At 44.6% G+C, this 18327-nt stretch overlaps 1 protein-coding gene across 1 annotated transcript; it reads right to left on the bottom strand.

The window, feature by feature from the left end:
* Positions 1-1814: 1814 nt before the first annotated feature.
* Positions 1815-13637, bottom strand: LOC144138038 (plancitoxin-1-like). The gene is made up of 7 exons (XM_077670093.1): positions 13444-13637; positions 10516-10678; positions 8729-8795; positions 6983-7147; positions 5848-6045; positions 4500-4750; positions 1815-1980 (listed from the first exon to the last, which is right to left on the bottom strand). Exons 1-7 carry the CDS (start codon positions 13554-13556, stop codon positions 1861-1863), a joined length of 1077 nt encoding a protein of 358 aa, XP_077526219.1. The 5' UTR covers positions 13557-13637; the 3' UTR covers positions 1815-1860.
* Positions 13638-18327: the final 4690 nt, after the last annotated feature.

Below are 18327 nucleotides of genomic sequence, written 5' to 3'. Positions count from 1 at the left end.
ATCCCGAGATTCTCCCGGCTTTGTTTTGCTTTGCTTTGCTTTGCTTTGCTTTGAGGTTCTTTGAGGGGGAGATGAGGGGAAAGGGGCCCGAAGCTGTCTGACCGGGGGGTTGTCGACACCTTATCAGGCCCGCGGGGGAAAGGGGAAGGGGGTATGAAAGGGGGGGATCGCAGGAAGAGTGCAAGATGAATGTGGCCGGGAATTTGGTTAATTTATAGGGGAGAATTTCGAATAAGGGGGACGGCAGCGGCGCTACCTGCGCGCTCAAGGAGAGCGCCTTGTGATCTGGCGGAGGGAGGGCCAGCGGCGGCTGTGGGTAAAGGCGTTAGGGGGGGGGGGGGACGCGGTGGAGCTTATCGCGAGGGGCCTCGCTTCTCCCTGCCATCGGCGACCCCCCTCAAGGAGAGGAGGCAACTTCTACAATCGCAATCTCCCAGGCGAGTGTACTCACGTTCCTAAGGATACGAGGAACAGACAGATTTCTGGGAACTTTACAGAGGCAGAAATTTACAACACAGTACCGGATATCCTGCTCTACAGCTCAAGAAAAGTCATTAATCTTTAGTCGCCGGCTCACCTCACTTTTCAGGGCAGCGCGACTGCGAAAGAATTCACCTGATATCTATACTACCACAAGGCTCCAGAGCCTCGGGAAATTCAACTAGTGCTCAACTACCAGAACGTTACACAGTATTGTAAGCAAATAAGACCTGTCCCCTCTCACAGAAAACCTCGCCCGAGAGTCGGAAGCGAAAATTCACAGTTTTCACCTGAGTCATTTCTCTTTCGTGTATCCCAGACACGCCACCCACGATATAAATTTTGTGACGCCCCGGTACCCTGTACCGCATGCCATGGCAGTGCCCGACAAACCCCAACATTGGTAGGATCCGTCACCCCTATTAAAAGAGCCATGAAGATAAAATAAAAGTTTGTTTTAGTGAAAACATTTTATGGTTTATAGTGTTCCCAGCGCTTCTCCGGATACAACCGTTGCCTCATTCACTAAGAAAATATAATCAATTTAGGGTGATACTTTTATTTTCGAGTTAAATCATGTTTTTACGTGGTCCGAATTGACATCACGGGAACCGGCCGCTGTGCAGCGGATTCCGACGCATTGTTTACCGTTATTGAACCCAGATGGCGCCACCATACCATTGGAAGCCGCTTTCTGGTTTTGGTTTGTTTTTGACCGTATTTAAACCTGGCTTGTTTTTGTTCAGGGAGAAAATAATTGTTTCGTGAAACATAGTGCTCGCTCGACAAATATGGTCACTTAAGACACGGTTGCTTGCGTCAATCGGCCAGTGGCGTCTGAAACAACCCCAAATACCCGCAGTCCTGTGCAGCTAACCCAATCATAGTGCGCGCAGTATTAACAGCAGTACGCGTTAGTAATATATTTACGTGTACTTTTGATAACTTACACTATTTGTCCCACCCTTCTTGCTGATGTAAAAAGAATGTGCGCTAAATTTAAGCGCAAATAGCTCGTTCCATAAGCTGGTAAGCTCTGCTTAATTTGCGTTTGCTTTTGCCGGCCTCCGCCAATCGCAGAGTTGGCTGCTATGACATCATAGGTTCTGTTGCGGGAAATGAAGTAATGGGTCACATGGCCATTCTTTTTTTTCTTATTAGGTAGCTTATTTGAGCGAAGTGTGCGTTTAAAATGGTGTCAGTATGATTCTAATGAGGCAATCTTTCGAATGAACCAAAATTGTGTTTTGTCACTGGAGGAGCTGTCTCACTTTGACCACGTCTGGGCGGGTCAGCTGGTCGAAAGGGCCGTTGGAGCACGAGTATTAAATAAATTCTTGAACTGAGGATGCCACATCGCATTCCGATGCTCGCATCAGTTTATTCTCTCGGTCTTTTGTGAGAGGCACGTTCGAAGTCACTGACGGTTTCTCGTAGCAGCTTGTGAAGCAGGTTGTTCTGGAAGCATAACGTTTCTCCTCCTTTCCGGTACTGTGAGAACTGAAAATATCAATGACAGTTGTTAAATTGCCTTGAAAGCCGCGTGCATTTCAGAACATTAAAAATTCTCCTATTTTCGTTCATACCTTGTTCCTTATATGAGCCTTATTCATCAAAAATATCAGCATCATGTATTGTTAAAAACACTATTGCCTACACAGCAAACTACACTAGTCACAGAAGAGCAATATTCTTTTTACAGTTTATCATTTCATTCCCATTAACATAACAAAATAGGTTAGTTGTGCATATATATTTACCCGATAGAGGAGATAGCGCTGCAAAATTTGGGGTAATCAATCTATAGGTTGCCTTCAGTAATCACAAGGTAATAAATTCGAGGTAGAAATGGCAACCTTGGACAGATGCCCCGTCTGCTACGCGCAATGTACAATACATATAATTCCATACAGCGACAAGGTGATCAGAGCGAGTGTACGCCCATTAATATTAAACGCATTCCCGTGTGGCACTTGAAGCGAATGCCTTGCAATAAACCACATACATGTATACTCAAGCAACCTGGACAGACTTTAGTGCAGTACACAAATATTCACCTCAATACCCTAAACACATTCGTTCTACTTGCGTTGCCGTCGCCTATGCAATGCCCTCCTTTTTTCTTTATTCTCTCTCTCTCTCTCTCTCCTTTCTTCCTCTCTTTCACTTTTACATCTTTTCTATTCCACCCCTACCATCCTTCCTGGTCATTTATCTCCTCTCCCACCTTCGCCCGCACTGGGTTGTATGAAGGTGAGCTCCCTGCTTAGCTCAATAATATCACCAGTGCACTTTCCTTTCCTCTCTTTCGCCAAATCACTTCTTTCTTCTACTTCCGTTAGAAGTTGACTGAGAATTGGCGGTGCAGCAAGTGGGCGAGTTCGCGAGTTTCAAGGTGTCCCGTGTGTAGGGGCGCCAACAGAACTCTTTTTCTCTGAATGGGCATTTTTCAGTAGCCATCGCATCGCATTTGCGCCTTATAAAAGGTGGCTGGGAGCTTCTGCCGAAATTGCATTTTTGAATTGCAGAGCTGCTTTAGAGCTCGCAATTACAGCAAGTCTAGGTAGCGAAGAAGGCATCTACAGGACAGATACCAGAAATCTCTCCAACTATCGATGATCTAGGACGTAAACTTCGAGTGCTCGATCAATTTGGAGACTGAGTATACTGAACGCTTACGACGACGAGGTGGTTGTTCGAACAATGTATATACGCGCATAATAAAACGCAATTTTACGGTAAATGAGCAAGCGTTGTCTGTACTGGCGCCAGAGCGGATTATTTGATTTCTAGAGGAATTTGTGTGTTTCAGCAGCTAGGAAGTTCAGCCATTCTATGCCTCCGGAGTTTCATAACACAACGTCTATCCGTATAAAGAAAAGAAATCAACGGCACCAGCAGGGTAAAAACCTGCGGCTACTATATCAACACAGAGTCAGTCGTCCTGCCCACTGGGCTAAGACCACGAGTTAGCGCCCGAGATTCAAACGTCTTACTTACTTATCTACGACTGTGATGGGAGGAATCACGCCACCTTATCGACAAAGAACCTGGGATAGGAAACACGTTACACGTGCGGGAGCCTAGTTTAAGTGTGCGAGTTCCGTTCGTTCCTTCTCCTTCTTTGATTTGCTTTTTTGCCATAATAGGAACGAAGATGGAGTAAACGTTGTTGGGGCAGCGAAGAAAAAGTACATCGGCTGCAATCTTGGGCCTAAACCGCCCCGATGGTCGTGAAGGCTGTGTACAGCTACGCAACTTTCCAGTCTTAGGTGTCAGTGTGAGCTTCCTTCAGTTTTTAGCGCGACCATTAATAGCAATAACGGACCTTGGATCTAGCTCACCCAAGTTTCGGCTGCCAATTAGCCACCAGCTGCAGGGCCACGATATGCACGTGGATGGCCTCGTGTACTTTTGACCTCCAATGTGGTTGAAGGCGGGAAACGAGAGCATGTGACATTATGCGTGCTCAAATTCAAGCAATGGTTCCGAACATCCTAGGCTTGCAAGGCATTTACAAGAGTCTCTCTCGGCTTTTTGAGGACCACATTTCCGAAATACGGCCCTGGCTCACCGACGCCAATCCGAAGGGGTCTTGTAACTAATGCTTTTAGTCGGTGCTTTTCGGATTATGAGAAACTGGGAAGGAACTCGCCAGGGCCTGACAGGCAGAGGCAGCATGCAGTCCAATCATTGAGCTGGGTGAACAGCCCAAGCGAGTGCCTGCCCGGTAGCGCAACACGCAAACTACACGCGATGTCCTTTCCTCCCGATAGGAAATACCAAGAAACGTGTTGCATTTTTGTTGCGGCATGTGTTTACCGCCAATGGTGAGCTTGAATTTGGGTAGCTTCGTATGGGTTATTGCAAGAATAGCTGATTTGACTTAGGACACAGTCATCACTCCACCACACATAAAGTAATAATGCTTTTAACGCCGTGTTAAAGCTTATAATGAATGCCCAAGTTAGAAGGCCCACTTCAAGAAATGCCCAGTGTATGAATGCCTTCCAACTTACCATGCGGTTAATGGTTCCGGCGCATACGAAGGGTTTGGCCGTGTCCTTAGATATCGCCCACTTGCTGTGGTCTACCCTGTTGTTCACTACTACGGAGTCTTCTGTGTCCAGTTCAAAGGTTAGCTCCTTAATATTTTCGACCGTGAGGGAGCCGTTTTGGTGAGGTGGGATCTTGCCGCCGTTGCCGTTTTGCCACGTAGACACTAGTAGGCTGGACTTTAGTTTTGGGGCGACGACTCCAGAGTAGACATCTGCGAATGAGAGCGAATCGGTGAAAACCGCCGGATCTATTTTACGAGTTTGCACCTATCATGGCGATATTTCGTAACAGGCCTGCTAGAGTCTGAAGTACTCTTATTAAATTTGTTTAAACGGGAGAAATCCGTACAAGGAAAATGTTGAAATTGTCGACAAGTGTGAAACGTGAAGTTTCAACTTCATTATTTGCAGGAAAGTTCGCCCCTTAAGTTGTATAAGCCATGACACTTTCAGTGCCACTAAAATCAGGTTGGCAAAGCGGCAAAGCCGACATTTGTGGTTTGGAGTTCTATTAAGTGTTCGGTAGTATAGTAAACACCATGGTTCTTGAGGCGGCCTATATTCTTACTTGTGCCACGATAAAGCAATTCTCAATACTAAAATTTCCCTAGAAGGTTACAGTGTGCTTTTAACATGCAGGCAGTATTAAGAGTAACTGACAGCAAATAAACTAGCGTATACTCTCAAAACACATCCTAATTGGAAGTTAGAATTCAAGGTGTACTTTATATGGCGATCTTTTTCTCAATATGCATTGGAATCAGTTTTGGCCGATTTCGAGCACTTTTGACAGTTCAGGTTACTTCGTGTGAGTGGTTTAGCAAACACAACGTACTCGAGCATGTTCTCACTCTACTACAGAATGGACTGGTAGCGTATAAGAACGGCCCTTCTGGTGACACGATTCGAACTTAGCACGACGCAGTAACATTGACTAACGCTGGCTTGTTTTTGTTTTTGCGCACTTACTCTGCGTTTATGTTCCCATGAGTATGAGATGAACCTAAAACGTCCCCGTGTGGCCTGTCAAACAATTCTTTCCTAAAAAATCAAACTTGTACAAGTACTGCGCAACAGCACGCTTGCCTCTATTTTGCGAAAGCTTATTTTGTTTCCGCCGACTAAAAGCTTATTTATCAACCCTTTATGTAGTATTAGGTTTGTTCCTTACGCAAGAACCGGGGCTTTAGATACTTGGTTACTGTACATGAAAGAACGTACATTTGCATTATGCAACCATTCAGCGTGAATACTTACGCATCCTAATGTACTGTACAGGTTCAGATAGTATGACGTTTACTGCACATACCTTCATTAAATTTGCCGTGCTTTGCGAAGCTAATGTAGCTGTTGCTGGCTACATCCTTCAGCGTGTAGTTCATCACCCAGGGAGCTTCGGCGATGAACTTCCGTTGCAAGAGAAGGTTGAGATTAGGGTGCTTTGTCCATTGTGAGGCGGGCGCGAAGGCGTCGTAGATGTTGGGATGTTGAAGCCGCAGGTGCTTGGCTGTAAGCATGAAAAAACTGTGAAAACAGATACAGAAGCCGCAGGTTGAAGTTGAGATTTGGTATTTTTAGTTTACAAACACGTTTTCGGAAGCTAAATCCAGTTCCAGTATCAACGGACATGCTCAAAAATGTATATGCTATCTTGGGCATAGCTCTGCACAACATTTCAGCAAGACTTTCAAAACTATTCAAATATACGCTGTCCCAGGCCACGGCAGGGCCGCAGGTGACTTAAGTTATTTACTGAGCCACCGTGTACCTTAGCGAGAGTACCTAAGCCGTGGTTAAGTGCGGGCGACCTTCCGAGCTTGGACCTTATGACATCAGTTTTTACCATGTTAATGGATCAGCAGAAATCAACTTCAAATATAGAACTAAAATTAGAAACCTCGAATGCGTCTAAACTTGGCAGTGTGAGTCGAGGGTGATGTCAGGCAACAATCAGAGTTAGTCGGGCCGGGATTTGTGCTGAAGTAATTACGCGCTGAAACGTTATCTACATGAGGGGGCGAATGGTTGGTTACAGTTGGTAACACGCCAGAAAATGCCTTCTCCGCTACAGAAATAGAATTATATGAACATCGCCATTATAAAAACTTGATAGTTTGAAGTATCACGAAACTAGCGTTAAATAGACATAAACAGACTAAATAGACATAAACGTCGTCCGTCTTCCTTCCTCTGTTTATGTCTATTTAACGCAAGTTTCGTGATACATAATGCACCAACTAGCCCAACAGCACATAATATTGATAGCTTGATACGTGCGATTTTGTGGAGGAAACAATGGTAAACGCCCTTGCACATTGCATTGTTTCAAGGTAACAGGATCAAGGGCGGAGGACATTGAAAAGAACCAAATTTGCTGTGAACGCTTTGTCGTGAGGCTAAATGTAATTTAGAAGCGATGTTCTGTAATAACATTTTGAACTTACCTATAGTTTCCAGCTGAGTTGAAGGGAATGTCACGCAGAGGGCTATTTGCGCGTTTAGTTGTCCGCTCGTCGGGTATACGTACACAGACCTATGAAGGTTTTGAGGAAACTTCGGCACACTGTGGATTAACCACACCCCAGTCGCTTTGTCGAACATGAAGAGACCTATACAGGGGAAATGAAAGCACATTTGTTAAGAAAAGGATGTTTATGACGCGAAGCTTTCTCACATGCAACCTGAGTTAAAGTAAATGTTCATATTCCAAACACCTTCAACCGTGTTTGCATGGCGCAGTGTTATATACGCCGGTTTCATAACATGAGACGCCAGCGTTCGATTCCCACCACTAAGCAGTTTTTTTCGGAAGAAATCTCGCATTTCAAAACCATCATCATCATCGTAGTAGTCGTAGTCGTCGTCGTCTTGTGCACTCCCATTGCGCAAAGTGCTCTTTCCTGCAGCATGTTTGTGTGGCGTTTTGGATAATGCTACAGTCAACGCTAGAAGTGCGGAATAGAGTCAATTATAGCTGCACAATTCATTGAATTCGGGGTCATATAATGTTCACAATACCGCGAATGCAAATAAACTGTCTAATTCAGGCGATCTTGTCGCTACTCAGACCCATTGGTTTTTATTTTCTAATTACCCAGAGTAAAGTTATGGTGTTAAACAATTTTTTCAGTTCTCCAGTGGATATCATTGCTGAAGAAGTTAAGGTATTTCCGAACACTTTTCCACTCGTCCCCTTTCCACTCCCGGCCTTCTGCCCTTACACTGCTTCGTGAACAGCTTGTTTTATGTTCTGCTGACTCATTTCGACTAGTAGTTAATGTGATCCATCAGTGACCCATGCCTGGGTCAGTATTGGGTTTCAATTTGGCAATCATTTGTTGTTCAACAATGCCCAATTTCTGACCTACCAATTCTCACATCATCAGTGACTCCCTTGAGGAGCCAGCCAGCCAGACGGACGGACAGACAGACAGACAGACAGACAGACAGACAGACAGACAGACAGACAGACAGACAGACAGACAGACAGACAGACAGACAGACAGATGGACGGACAGCAACTTTCGTGGTTGCGCATTCTGAGAAAGACTGTAGTCTTTGAAAGTAATATCTCGCCTGATGCACTGCTACAACTTTGAGAATCAATTCAAATGTGGTTTGAGCTTAGCCTATCTTTAAAATAGTTTGTACCATGCATGTCATTGTTGCTATTTGCTCTATATTTCATGTTATTTATGTCCTTATAATTTCTGGTGTAGAGCAAAGTAGGCTAGTTGCAACGTATGTGCCTACAATGAGGAAGTGTCGACCGGAACTATGCTTTTTTACCGAGTCACATCTCTGAAGAGGTTGAAGTCTATATTAACGCATACATGTGTGCTAAGTTTTCCGGGGCACCCTTCATGCTTTCCGGGTTTTTCTCGCTTGTCATTCCACTTTGTAACGAGGCCTGGACAATACTTGATGCGTGGTGGTAGTTTCGGTCGCAGAGACAAAAACAATTAGTTTGACCATGATAACCTAATTTCCTGTCATTGAGAATGGACGCAATGAGCATTGCAGCAACTACCCGAATTGTACATTTCATAATGAATACCTTGTGAATACCGCTCCTCATGGATGCCGCCTGCCCTGCGGACTCCTAAATACTGACTTTTTAGGTTACAGCAGCTCGATATTGGCTGGGACAACACTGCAGTGACACGGGGTGTACAGAGAAAAATAAAAACCTTTTGTGTGTCCGCCTTTTGATCCACTTTCATTCACCTGATCATTGTAGACAACGTAGGTCAAATCCTGAAAGAGTACAAGAAGAAACCACCTCTATTTCACGTTGCTTATCGCCGCTAGTTATTGATAGCGAGTTCAACGCTTGCGTTTTGCATTCGTATCACCGTCAAAAAGATTGGCCATTACCCGCCGAGGTCCCCAGCCAGAAACTTAGATGGCTGAAATAGCTGTGTTACCGTGAGCAAAATAAGGTCCATCAGGCTAGAAATGGGATTTCAGGGCGAGCGATGCACAGCCCTCGTTCAGAGGAAAATGGGCTTTGGTTTTGTCGGCGGCGTTGGTGCTCCAGGGGTGGAGCATTGAAATAAACATACTTACCCGCACTTCCCACCCCGTTTGTTGCAAACCCGCGTATGCGCTACCGTGACGTCCCCACTTCGTGTGCGGAAGACAGGCACTAGTTCTAACGTTCTGCTTTGAAGACCAACGTCGTAAACACAGGGCCAGTAATTTGGTATAAAACGAGGTTACGTTGCCTAGCACATTGTTAGTCACAGCCGAGTAATTATCTGCAGTATAGGCAGAATATGAAGCTAGCAATCAATACACTCACGTGTATATGCCAGTAATGGGCAATTCGGATCATTTAACCCCGTTTGTTGCAAACCCGCGTATGCGCTGCCGTGACGTCCCCACTTCGTGTGCGGAAGACAGGCACTAGTTCTAACGTTCTGCTTTGAAGACCAACGTCGTAAACACAGGGCCAGTAATTTGGTATAAAACGAGGTTACGTTGCCTGGCACATCGTTAGTCACAGCCGAGTAATTAATAATCTGCAGTATAGGCAGAATATGAAACTAGCAATCAATACACTCATGTGTATTTGCCAGTAATCGGCATTTCGGATCATTTATCAAACCTCAGAGGCAGTTCAGGGGGGCAAGCTGATGTTTTCTTGGCGTATACTGACCGGAATTTCTCGCAAAAAAATACGAATATGCTCTTTTCGCTCCCACCGAAGAGGTTTAAATATTATATTAGAAGTAGCTGTACCAAAACTAATAATAGTCCTATGATTGCAGTAGCATACTTTGTCGTCGTCAGTATATTTATGCCCAATGCAAGACGAATTCCTCAGCCGTACCTTAAACCTATACTTACTCTACCCTATCTGAAACTATTGCTTTCCCGAGTTTTGTTGTCCAACCCTTATAGCCAGTCTTTTACGTTGATAGAACACCGGTTGTGAGTTTCTCACTTTACGTGCAGGGCCAACCGGTCCTGCCTTTCTTTAATTTGGGATAAGATGTAAGATTCAAAATATTCCTTTCTTATTGCGATTTCTTTTTTAGAACTCTTTTCTTATTCTTATCATCTTTTTTTTCAGTTTGCTTGTCGGGATGACCTGCGTAATTCTTGACTGTCACAAGGGACAGAAAATGTGAAATGTTTCGTCATTGCATGGGCTGTTGGCGGTTTAGAAAACGCTTTTTGATGCTTTTCTAGAATAAAGCAAAGTGCACTTCCAAAGAGTAGTTGTTTATTATTGAACAAGGCTGAATTTTTCTCAGTAGCCCCTTTGAAACCAGGCTTTCCCAAGGGTTCCCGCATTATCGCCCAATACACGCCGCTCAGTCCTTCCCGGCTCTCTACATTTGTTGATATTAACAGTGCTCTATAGAGAAAACGTTCTAATGTAAACCACGTGTACGTATATTTTCCCGTGAATATGAAACACAAAGTTCGTTCATGACAGCCGGTTTCGGCTGAGCTTCCGCAACTTCACCTTCGGCTTCTTCGCTGCCGTCAGAGGTGCTATTGTGTTGGCGAGGGCACCGTCGCTCTGGAAAATTTCCTTGGATGACAGCTCCCAATGCGGTTCAGAGGACGGGGTGTTGGAGTCAACGTAGACGTATTCGCCGCCCTTCGGAAACTTGTACATGAAGAACCTGTTGGCACCCCAAAAGACGCATAGTGCCATGTTTCTTCAGAAAAAAAAAACAAGAGTGATGAATGCAATTCATGCACTTGAAACATATCATAGAATTACTAGAAACTAACTATAGCAGGAAAAGTATATTTTAAGAAAGAATAATATTTTGACTTATTTTGGGGGTTTCTACAACGACAAAGCTAAGAGATGCGAAACATCACTTTGCAGGACTTGCAATTGTGGAAACTAGTTTCTTCCGCGGCGAATTTGTTTTATTCAAGTAAAAAGATTACACATACCAAACTGATTAGCAGCCGATATGGCGCCATTGCTATTTGTATCTTTTTCACATAAAAAATTTAGCGGTGGTAGCACTGGTGGTGCAAAACGAATGAATCAGCAGAGCTGGGGTCAACCTAGCTTCTCGGCTCGCTGACAGCAAATCCTAGGAGAGAGGTAACATCGGGATCCCAGCAGTGCAAGGTCGCTTTGGACGGCCTGTGAAGCAAAGGCCATTAAGTATGTACAGTGTCTTATTTTGTAGCAATCGTCGCCATCGCTTGCGTCGCCTTCCTGAGATGGCACAGTCGTGAAGGGCAAATTCTCTTGTAGGGCGTCCTCGCCTCGGTAGACCACAACTTCGTTGTCAGGAGGTCCGGTTGCCGCCTCCACGCGGGTATTGTATAGAGATTGCTTAACAGATTTGTCATCATCGCCTTCGGTGCGGCCCACCCGTCGCGCCGAGGTCACTACACAACGACGACGACGAAGGCGGGAGCTCCTCATTTGGCGGAAACCCATGCGCAAGCCTGGCTACGCCAGGCGGTCGCCGCAAGTTAATCGCTCACGTGCGCTCTGTATTTTGTTTTGCTTGTCGCGTGGTCAGCAGGAGGCACACGCTCACGTGTGCTCGCTATTTCCTTTTTTGCTAGCCGGGCGGTCGCCCGGCTAGCAAAAGTCTAAATCGGGCACAGTTGCCCCAAAAAGCCCCCAATCCTGGCCAATCCCCGAAGTGGGTACGCGCTACAAACAAAAGAACAACAACAACCTCCGATGGAATTCTGTCTGCCTAAACCCCTCTGCTGTTAAAAGCCATCATTTCTTAAATTGTTTGTTGGAAACTGCGCAGTTTCGGGGCCTTTTTTTAACGGCCACTTTAAAAGCGAAATCTGCGGATCTCTGTTGCATAGAACCCAGTGTATAGAGTGCCGTCCGACGGCACTGTAGCTGATCCCTGCAGGCATTGCTAGAGCACCGTCCGACGCCATTCGAATAGTTAAGACTAAGCTAGTACCAGTTAAAGCGCGTGAATTGTAGTGTACAGGATCCGTCTTAGCTTCTTGATCGCAAAGACGGTGGTTCGAGACCGGTTTGTGCCACTTTTGTTTTTATTTCATCTCTAAATTGAACTATAATTTTTATCTCTTAGGTTAGTTTGGGTACCTTAAACGATTTCTTTGTGTGCGTTAGGTTATGTTATGTTATGTTTAGGTTAGGTTGCTATTCTTTACGTTATATAGAGCGATGTAGTGGCAGACACGGCAATTTTATTACAAAACGCTGGTAGACGTCGATATAGTGTAGTGGTTATAACACCACGGGACGGCACTCCAGACACGGCCTTCATAGAATTCGTGAGGCAAAAAAAAAAAAAATAACGTGAGGTCACAAAATCTCGGAGAAAGCAGGAGTGGGAGTCGCGAGCCGGGGATGGCGCGCCTTGCAAGGAAAACAGCAGTGCGTCAGAAGGGTTTGACGAGGGCTCTGAGAAGAGGCGACGGGGCGCCTTACGGAAAATGGAAACAGACGATCCGAAGAGGTTCGGCTGCTGCAGCGGCAACAATACAAGCCGCCGTGAGAGGGGAAAGTTTCGACGGAGCCGAACCAGTGGCTCCCGGAGATGTCGGGTAAGCGCCACGAGCTTCGGATGATACTGTCCAGGAGCTGGTCCCATACAAACTGGTGAAGCCCAAACGCTCAAAAAAAGTTCGAGAGCAGGCAAACCTCAGGTCTAACTAGGCTTACCACCTTCATGTGCATTTAAACACCTAAACAATCCTTGAAAACTGCTGAGCACGAGGTCGCGGGTTCGATTCCCGGCCGCGGCGGCCGCTTTTCTGATGGAGGCGAAAAGCAAAAACGCCCGTGTGTACGAGATTTCGGCGCACGTTAAAGATCCCCAGGTGGTCAAAATTAATCCGGAGCCCTCCACTACGGCGCGCCTCATCGCCTGCGTTGCGTCGGCGCGTTAAGCCCTTCAATCAATCAATCAATCAATCAATCCTTGAAAAATTGTTTTTAAAATGATGCATCGTTTAGATGCGGTTAAAGCCTTTTTCGATAGGTTGAAAAGAAACTCGCATTAATACTTTTTGGTTGAGAATGTTTTCTGGGAGACCAATAAACAACGGTCGGGTTCGCATAAATTATACTCTGTTCGAAAGAGAGGAACACGCGAATTAGACTTTTTTGTATGTAGCAAATTAAACAAACACGCTGACATACATCAACAAGTTAGAAATTCGGGCTGGTTAGTACATTGTCAATTGCAGCAGATAGAGTGCAATGTACGAGACAAAAAATTACAATACCGCATAGTGTTTTTTTTTTTCTTCCCCGCATATTCCTTAGTTTCGGCTGTCTGACTCTTACATAATTACGGAAAGCAACTTCGACAACTCTCACGCCGTTTTTTTATCGATGATCATGCTATGTACCACCCAAAACATATCAAGCAAAGCTGTATTCACACTTGTAAACTCTATGGGACATGACCCTTACCATGTGACGTCGGCGTTCTCGTCATTCTTGCATGAAGTACCAGCGTTTGCTATAGATACCGCTAGAGTAAGTGCTAAGTAGAAAGTTGCAAAACTTTTAGGTATTTCGAGCATTTTTTATATCTGAGTACCTGACAGAAATTTGATCAGCAGTGTTCTTGCTGGTTTTAAACTAAGACTGCCGACTTTTGTCCTGCACTGCTCGGGATATATATATGGCATTCTGCAAGCTGATAACTGGTCGAGATTGCTTTGTTTCAATTGTCCGCATCTACTCACCCCAAGTTCACGGTGATTTGTCGTAGCGTAGGCTTAATTTGTTCCCGCATTCCAAGGCCTAGATAATTAAACTTGCCCGGCTATTGTAAGGTAAGCAGTTTTTTTCTGAGATTACCGACGGTGCACAGATCCTGCATCGCGTCATTGTGGAAAATATCGGGGTGCTAACTATATCATAATGCCGATATCATAAAGAAATGCATGTGTATGCGGGATTTATTACACTTCCAGGGATTCCCGGCTTTAGCACATTATGAGGCACAACTTTTGAGCAGTATGACGTCAGCGCGGAGTGCAAAAATATGAAAGTTGAAATACTTCGTGCTCATGCAGATGATGCCAGCTTTCAGTGAAGATGTGTAACCACAATTTTCATTTTTTTTTTTGCTAAAATTTATTTACTCATTCCTCTGTGCTCTAACTACCGAGTTGAGAGGCCGTCATGCACGACTATTTGATCAATTTTAACGGGTGTGTTAAACTGCTGCTTAAACCTTTTACGGGGGCACGTCACTCATAAAAACTGCGTGTCCTTTTTTGGAAGCTACGTGGAAACGTTTCAAAATAATGTCTCCCAAATTGTTTCTAATACCTTCGCACAAAACTTTGAGGAGAATGGGCGTCCGCGTGTAGAGAAAAATGGGTTTGTACAAGCCGTAGATGTACTATGTGGGAATAAATAGCCTCCCTTGGCGAATTTATGCGAGTTGAGTCTTCACCATGAAAGGAATCGACTGAAGTATTCTACAGTGGGCATTTCGACAGGTCAGCAACATGTGGGTACGAGCGAGTTGGTAATCTATTATAACTTTGTTGAGCGCAGCAAAGAGAACAGAGGAGCTTGCGGCAAAGAAGCATGCTTGCGGTAAAGAATAAAAAAAACTAACAAGCCGCACTTTTCTTTGACGTGCACGGATATTTTGTCTGATTCTTTAGTTGTTTCTCGCCGTTATTTGCGCCGTGTCAGGACTAATGGGTGAGAGACTCTGCACTTCCGATAAATATGCTGTCTTTAGAAGTTACAATTTACGAATAAGCTTGACAATGTCACGCTAAGTGTATTACCCTCCTTTATACTTTAAACACCTACCTTATTCCGCCGAAACCCATAAAAGGATGCCGCTTAGGGGTGGGGTGCCAACTTAATGGTCATATAGCTTCGCTTCATCCATACTCAAGCTGCAAGTTTAGGCGAAGGGGTTCGGACGTATTCTTTATGAAGGAGCCTTCTTGTGCTGAAAAAGCACTGAGATGCATGAGCTTCCGATTTTTGAAGCAATGATAAAAAGTAAAATTAGTTACAAGGCAAAAACATTGCTATTCAGCGTTCGATGTCGGTGAGCTTGAATGCAAATGCTTCGCCTCATGCGTTACTGGCGCCATCGTGCGTATGTTTCAGTGCTTCTCAAAAAACTATAGTTCTGAGAGCCTAGTGCAGTTCTAACTGCACATTTGACTTCGGCTGTAGCCGTTTTTACCCCGTTTTATTCAATTCTTCGTCCCGTTTTCCTGTTTCATTTCTCGCAACATTCATCACCCGAACTTGTCATGTAAAATGACCGCATAACTTTCCTCCTCAACCGTGTTGCAACCAACCATAAGTAACTTACGTGGTGATGTTGGAAGAGAAATGTTGGAATCACCCTGCCATGAGTGCACTAGAACCTCGTATGTTCGTTCACAAAAGCAAACAGTCGAATCTTCCGCACCAGTCAGGTGCACTTAAACGCGTAGGAATCGGTGGGCTGTGGGTAGTAGGAGAGCGTTCCTCAAGGGCGGCAATCGGTACATCCCACTGGTGGGATTGATGGGACGGGAAACAAATTGCGGGTTTAGCATGCTGCCGCTATACCTGTGATATGCGGGAGAGTTTTGAAGGGCTTTGCCCTACTTTTAACCGTCGGGGGATATTATTTGCACCAAAGTACTGACCCATGGTCATTTTCGCTTTTCCCCTCGATATGAAAATTTCTCACGGCGGCCCGGTTCAAAGCCGCGTCTAACGCCTTAGCCACGGAGCGACCACGGCGGTGACGTGGCAGAGTTTAAGTATGGAAGAAAGATTATTGAAACAGTGGTTGTTATTTAAAAACGTTACCATGACGCACTGAGCCCGAAGGACCACGGAATAACCGCGCTACAGTTTCAGTTATATCCACTCATTTCGGATGTCGTTCAGGCCCTCTTTTGTGTGGACATTTTTTGCCAACACCTGAAGTTTCCTACGTGGGGCTTTGTCCCGCGAGATTTCTTGTAAACGTATGCGTTTTACTCGGCAAGCTGTTGCACAGAAGTAGTATTTCTCACATCGTAAAGCCGAAAAGCTGAAACTTCTGTAATGTCCACCTGGAGCTCATGACTTTACAGACGTGCTCCACTGAAGTCGCAGTACAGGACACCAAACACTGGAGCTGTTGTTTATATTTTCATGTATCTCACATTATTGCAGCACATTTATTGTCAAAAGCAAGAGTTTTCTTCGTACTTTCGTTTCCCTCGCTCAGGATAAAAATTATCTCCGTCCTATTATACCGGGCGTATTCTCTACGAGCAAGAGAAGAAAGAATCAAGGAATATTACAAGTTTTGCTGTACACGTTGTCTGTGAAGGCTGGTTTATATAATTTCTGCCCTAAATAAAAACCGCGCTGCATCGAGAGAGCGTTTAAAACGATGGCTGTTAGTATTACAGTGTCAACGGTCACAGTGCCAATCATCCTCATACGGGTCAGAAGAAACGCACCTGTTTCTACCCAACGGTTCAATTATCATTTAGCAAGGAAACGTTTTATTAATAAAATTGGAAGTTTGAATCTGAACTCGAGCCCGTAGTGAGGACCATAGGGAAGCTCTTAGGAGAGCGTGTAAACAAAATTCCGTGGTCTTTGTGCATATTGAGTCGATAACAGGGAATACCCCTATCCAGTAGATTTTTCCCACCCGCCCATGCGGGACTAACGGGAGAGGAAACACTTCCAGCGTCTCTTATGACTATTGAAGTTTAATGTTACGGCTTCCAGAAGCGGTTTACTGATAAACCCCACAAAACGGGGAATGAGCGAAGAGTAGAACTCAGTAAATGTATTAGTAGCAGCAAACATTTTTATTAAAAACAGATGGTAGCTGGCTGTACGCGAGAGGGATATATCGTGGTTGCAAAGCACGCCCGGCCGAACTCATACACCTTTTCACGTAATTTAAGGTAGCATTTTTTTTGCAGCGATTTGGTCCATAATTTGAGACGCTCGTTACATCTGCATAATCGTTCGCACAATGATTATTTTTGTTGTTTGTCAGGCTGCCTTGCTGTCCATTTTCAGGACTTTGTAAGAAGACCCGAAATTGCTACCAGAAAGTCCTCAATGGGATGGGCATTTTTTTAGTATACTAAGCTATCGACAATTCTTTTTTGCACTGTTCTTAGCTAAGGTGAAAATTGACACCTTTGATTGAATAGAACGCTGAAAACAATCTAAAACGATACTTTGACCATTACGAGACACAAAAAAAGGATGAGTGGAAAGTAGCTCCTCCGTAGGAACACTTCAGGTTTGGTCTAGTGAAGGTATCTTGGCAAAAGGCTGATGTTTGCCTTTTTCTATTATGCAAAAGGCTGGAGTGCTTGCAGGAAACGTAAATATCTACGTGCCTCTAATTAACACACATGTCGAAAGGATTTATACTAAAATCTTGCTTGGCAGTAGCCAAAGCGTTAAAACGTAATTACATTGACATCCCGGGATAACTTCCCGTAACATACAGGGTGTCTCAGCTATCGTACACGAAGATAAAAAGAAATAGCAATTGGGTTACTCGAAGAAAATCTGGTTCATAATATTTCCGGTGCAGTAGAGTAGCGGTGGATATATTTTTGTTAATGAGAATAATAAATTCCCTGTAAGTAACTGTATAACTCGAGGAGTACTGTCCTAGTAAATAAAGTGTAAAGGAGGCACTTGTAGCTACCCACGAAAGGCGTCAACTTGCGTCATTTTTATCGTTGAAGTAATGGAGTGCTCATTTATTTTGACTGATAAAGAAACCCCCCGAAGCATAAAAAATACCATAGGATGACGCTCCCACCCGCTCTATACACCAGCGCCCTAAAATAAGCTGATTGAGAGCAATTGCTATGCCGGTCACACCCCCCAAGTGACCACACATCACCTTGATAATGATATACATGGGCGGAGAAGCGACGCCAAGTTTCGCAGGGCGCCTGTAGGCAGATAAGGCATAAACGCGGTCGCGATTTCTTCCGTCTTTCTTTTCTTTTTTACATTCTGACTAACTAAGGGACAGCCTGCTCGAGGGCACTGCTTTATGAAGTGGGCTGGAGCGCCGTCACATGGCTTTTTTTTTCACATTTCCCGGAGTTTCATTATCAGTCAGAATAAATGAGTATGTATTTAGTTCATCGCTGAAGATACCGCTGTTAGATGCCTCTCGTTGGTGCCTACAAGGGCCGCATTGACACTTTATTGGTTAGTACACAACTTCTCGAGGCAGATATATATTATTATTTAATTAGGTCTCATTAACAAAATAATTACTGGGCGCTACTCTACTTATGCGCTGCGTTTTTCTCGAGCAACGTCATTGCCCTC

This window comes from Haemaphysalis longicornis, unplaced genomic scaffold (genome assembly GCF_048455015.1).
Source record: "Haemaphysalis longicornis isolate Haplotype H1 unplaced genomic scaffold, Haemaphysalis longicornis Haplotype H1 scaffold_5, whole genome shotgun sequence".
In the NCBI taxonomy this organism is placed as follows: domain Eukaryota; kingdom Metazoa; phylum Arthropoda; class Arachnida; order Ixodida; family Ixodidae; genus Haemaphysalis; species Haemaphysalis longicornis.
Note: the sequence above shows the minus strand (reverse complement) of the source record. Positions and strands in the feature narration are given on the sequence as shown.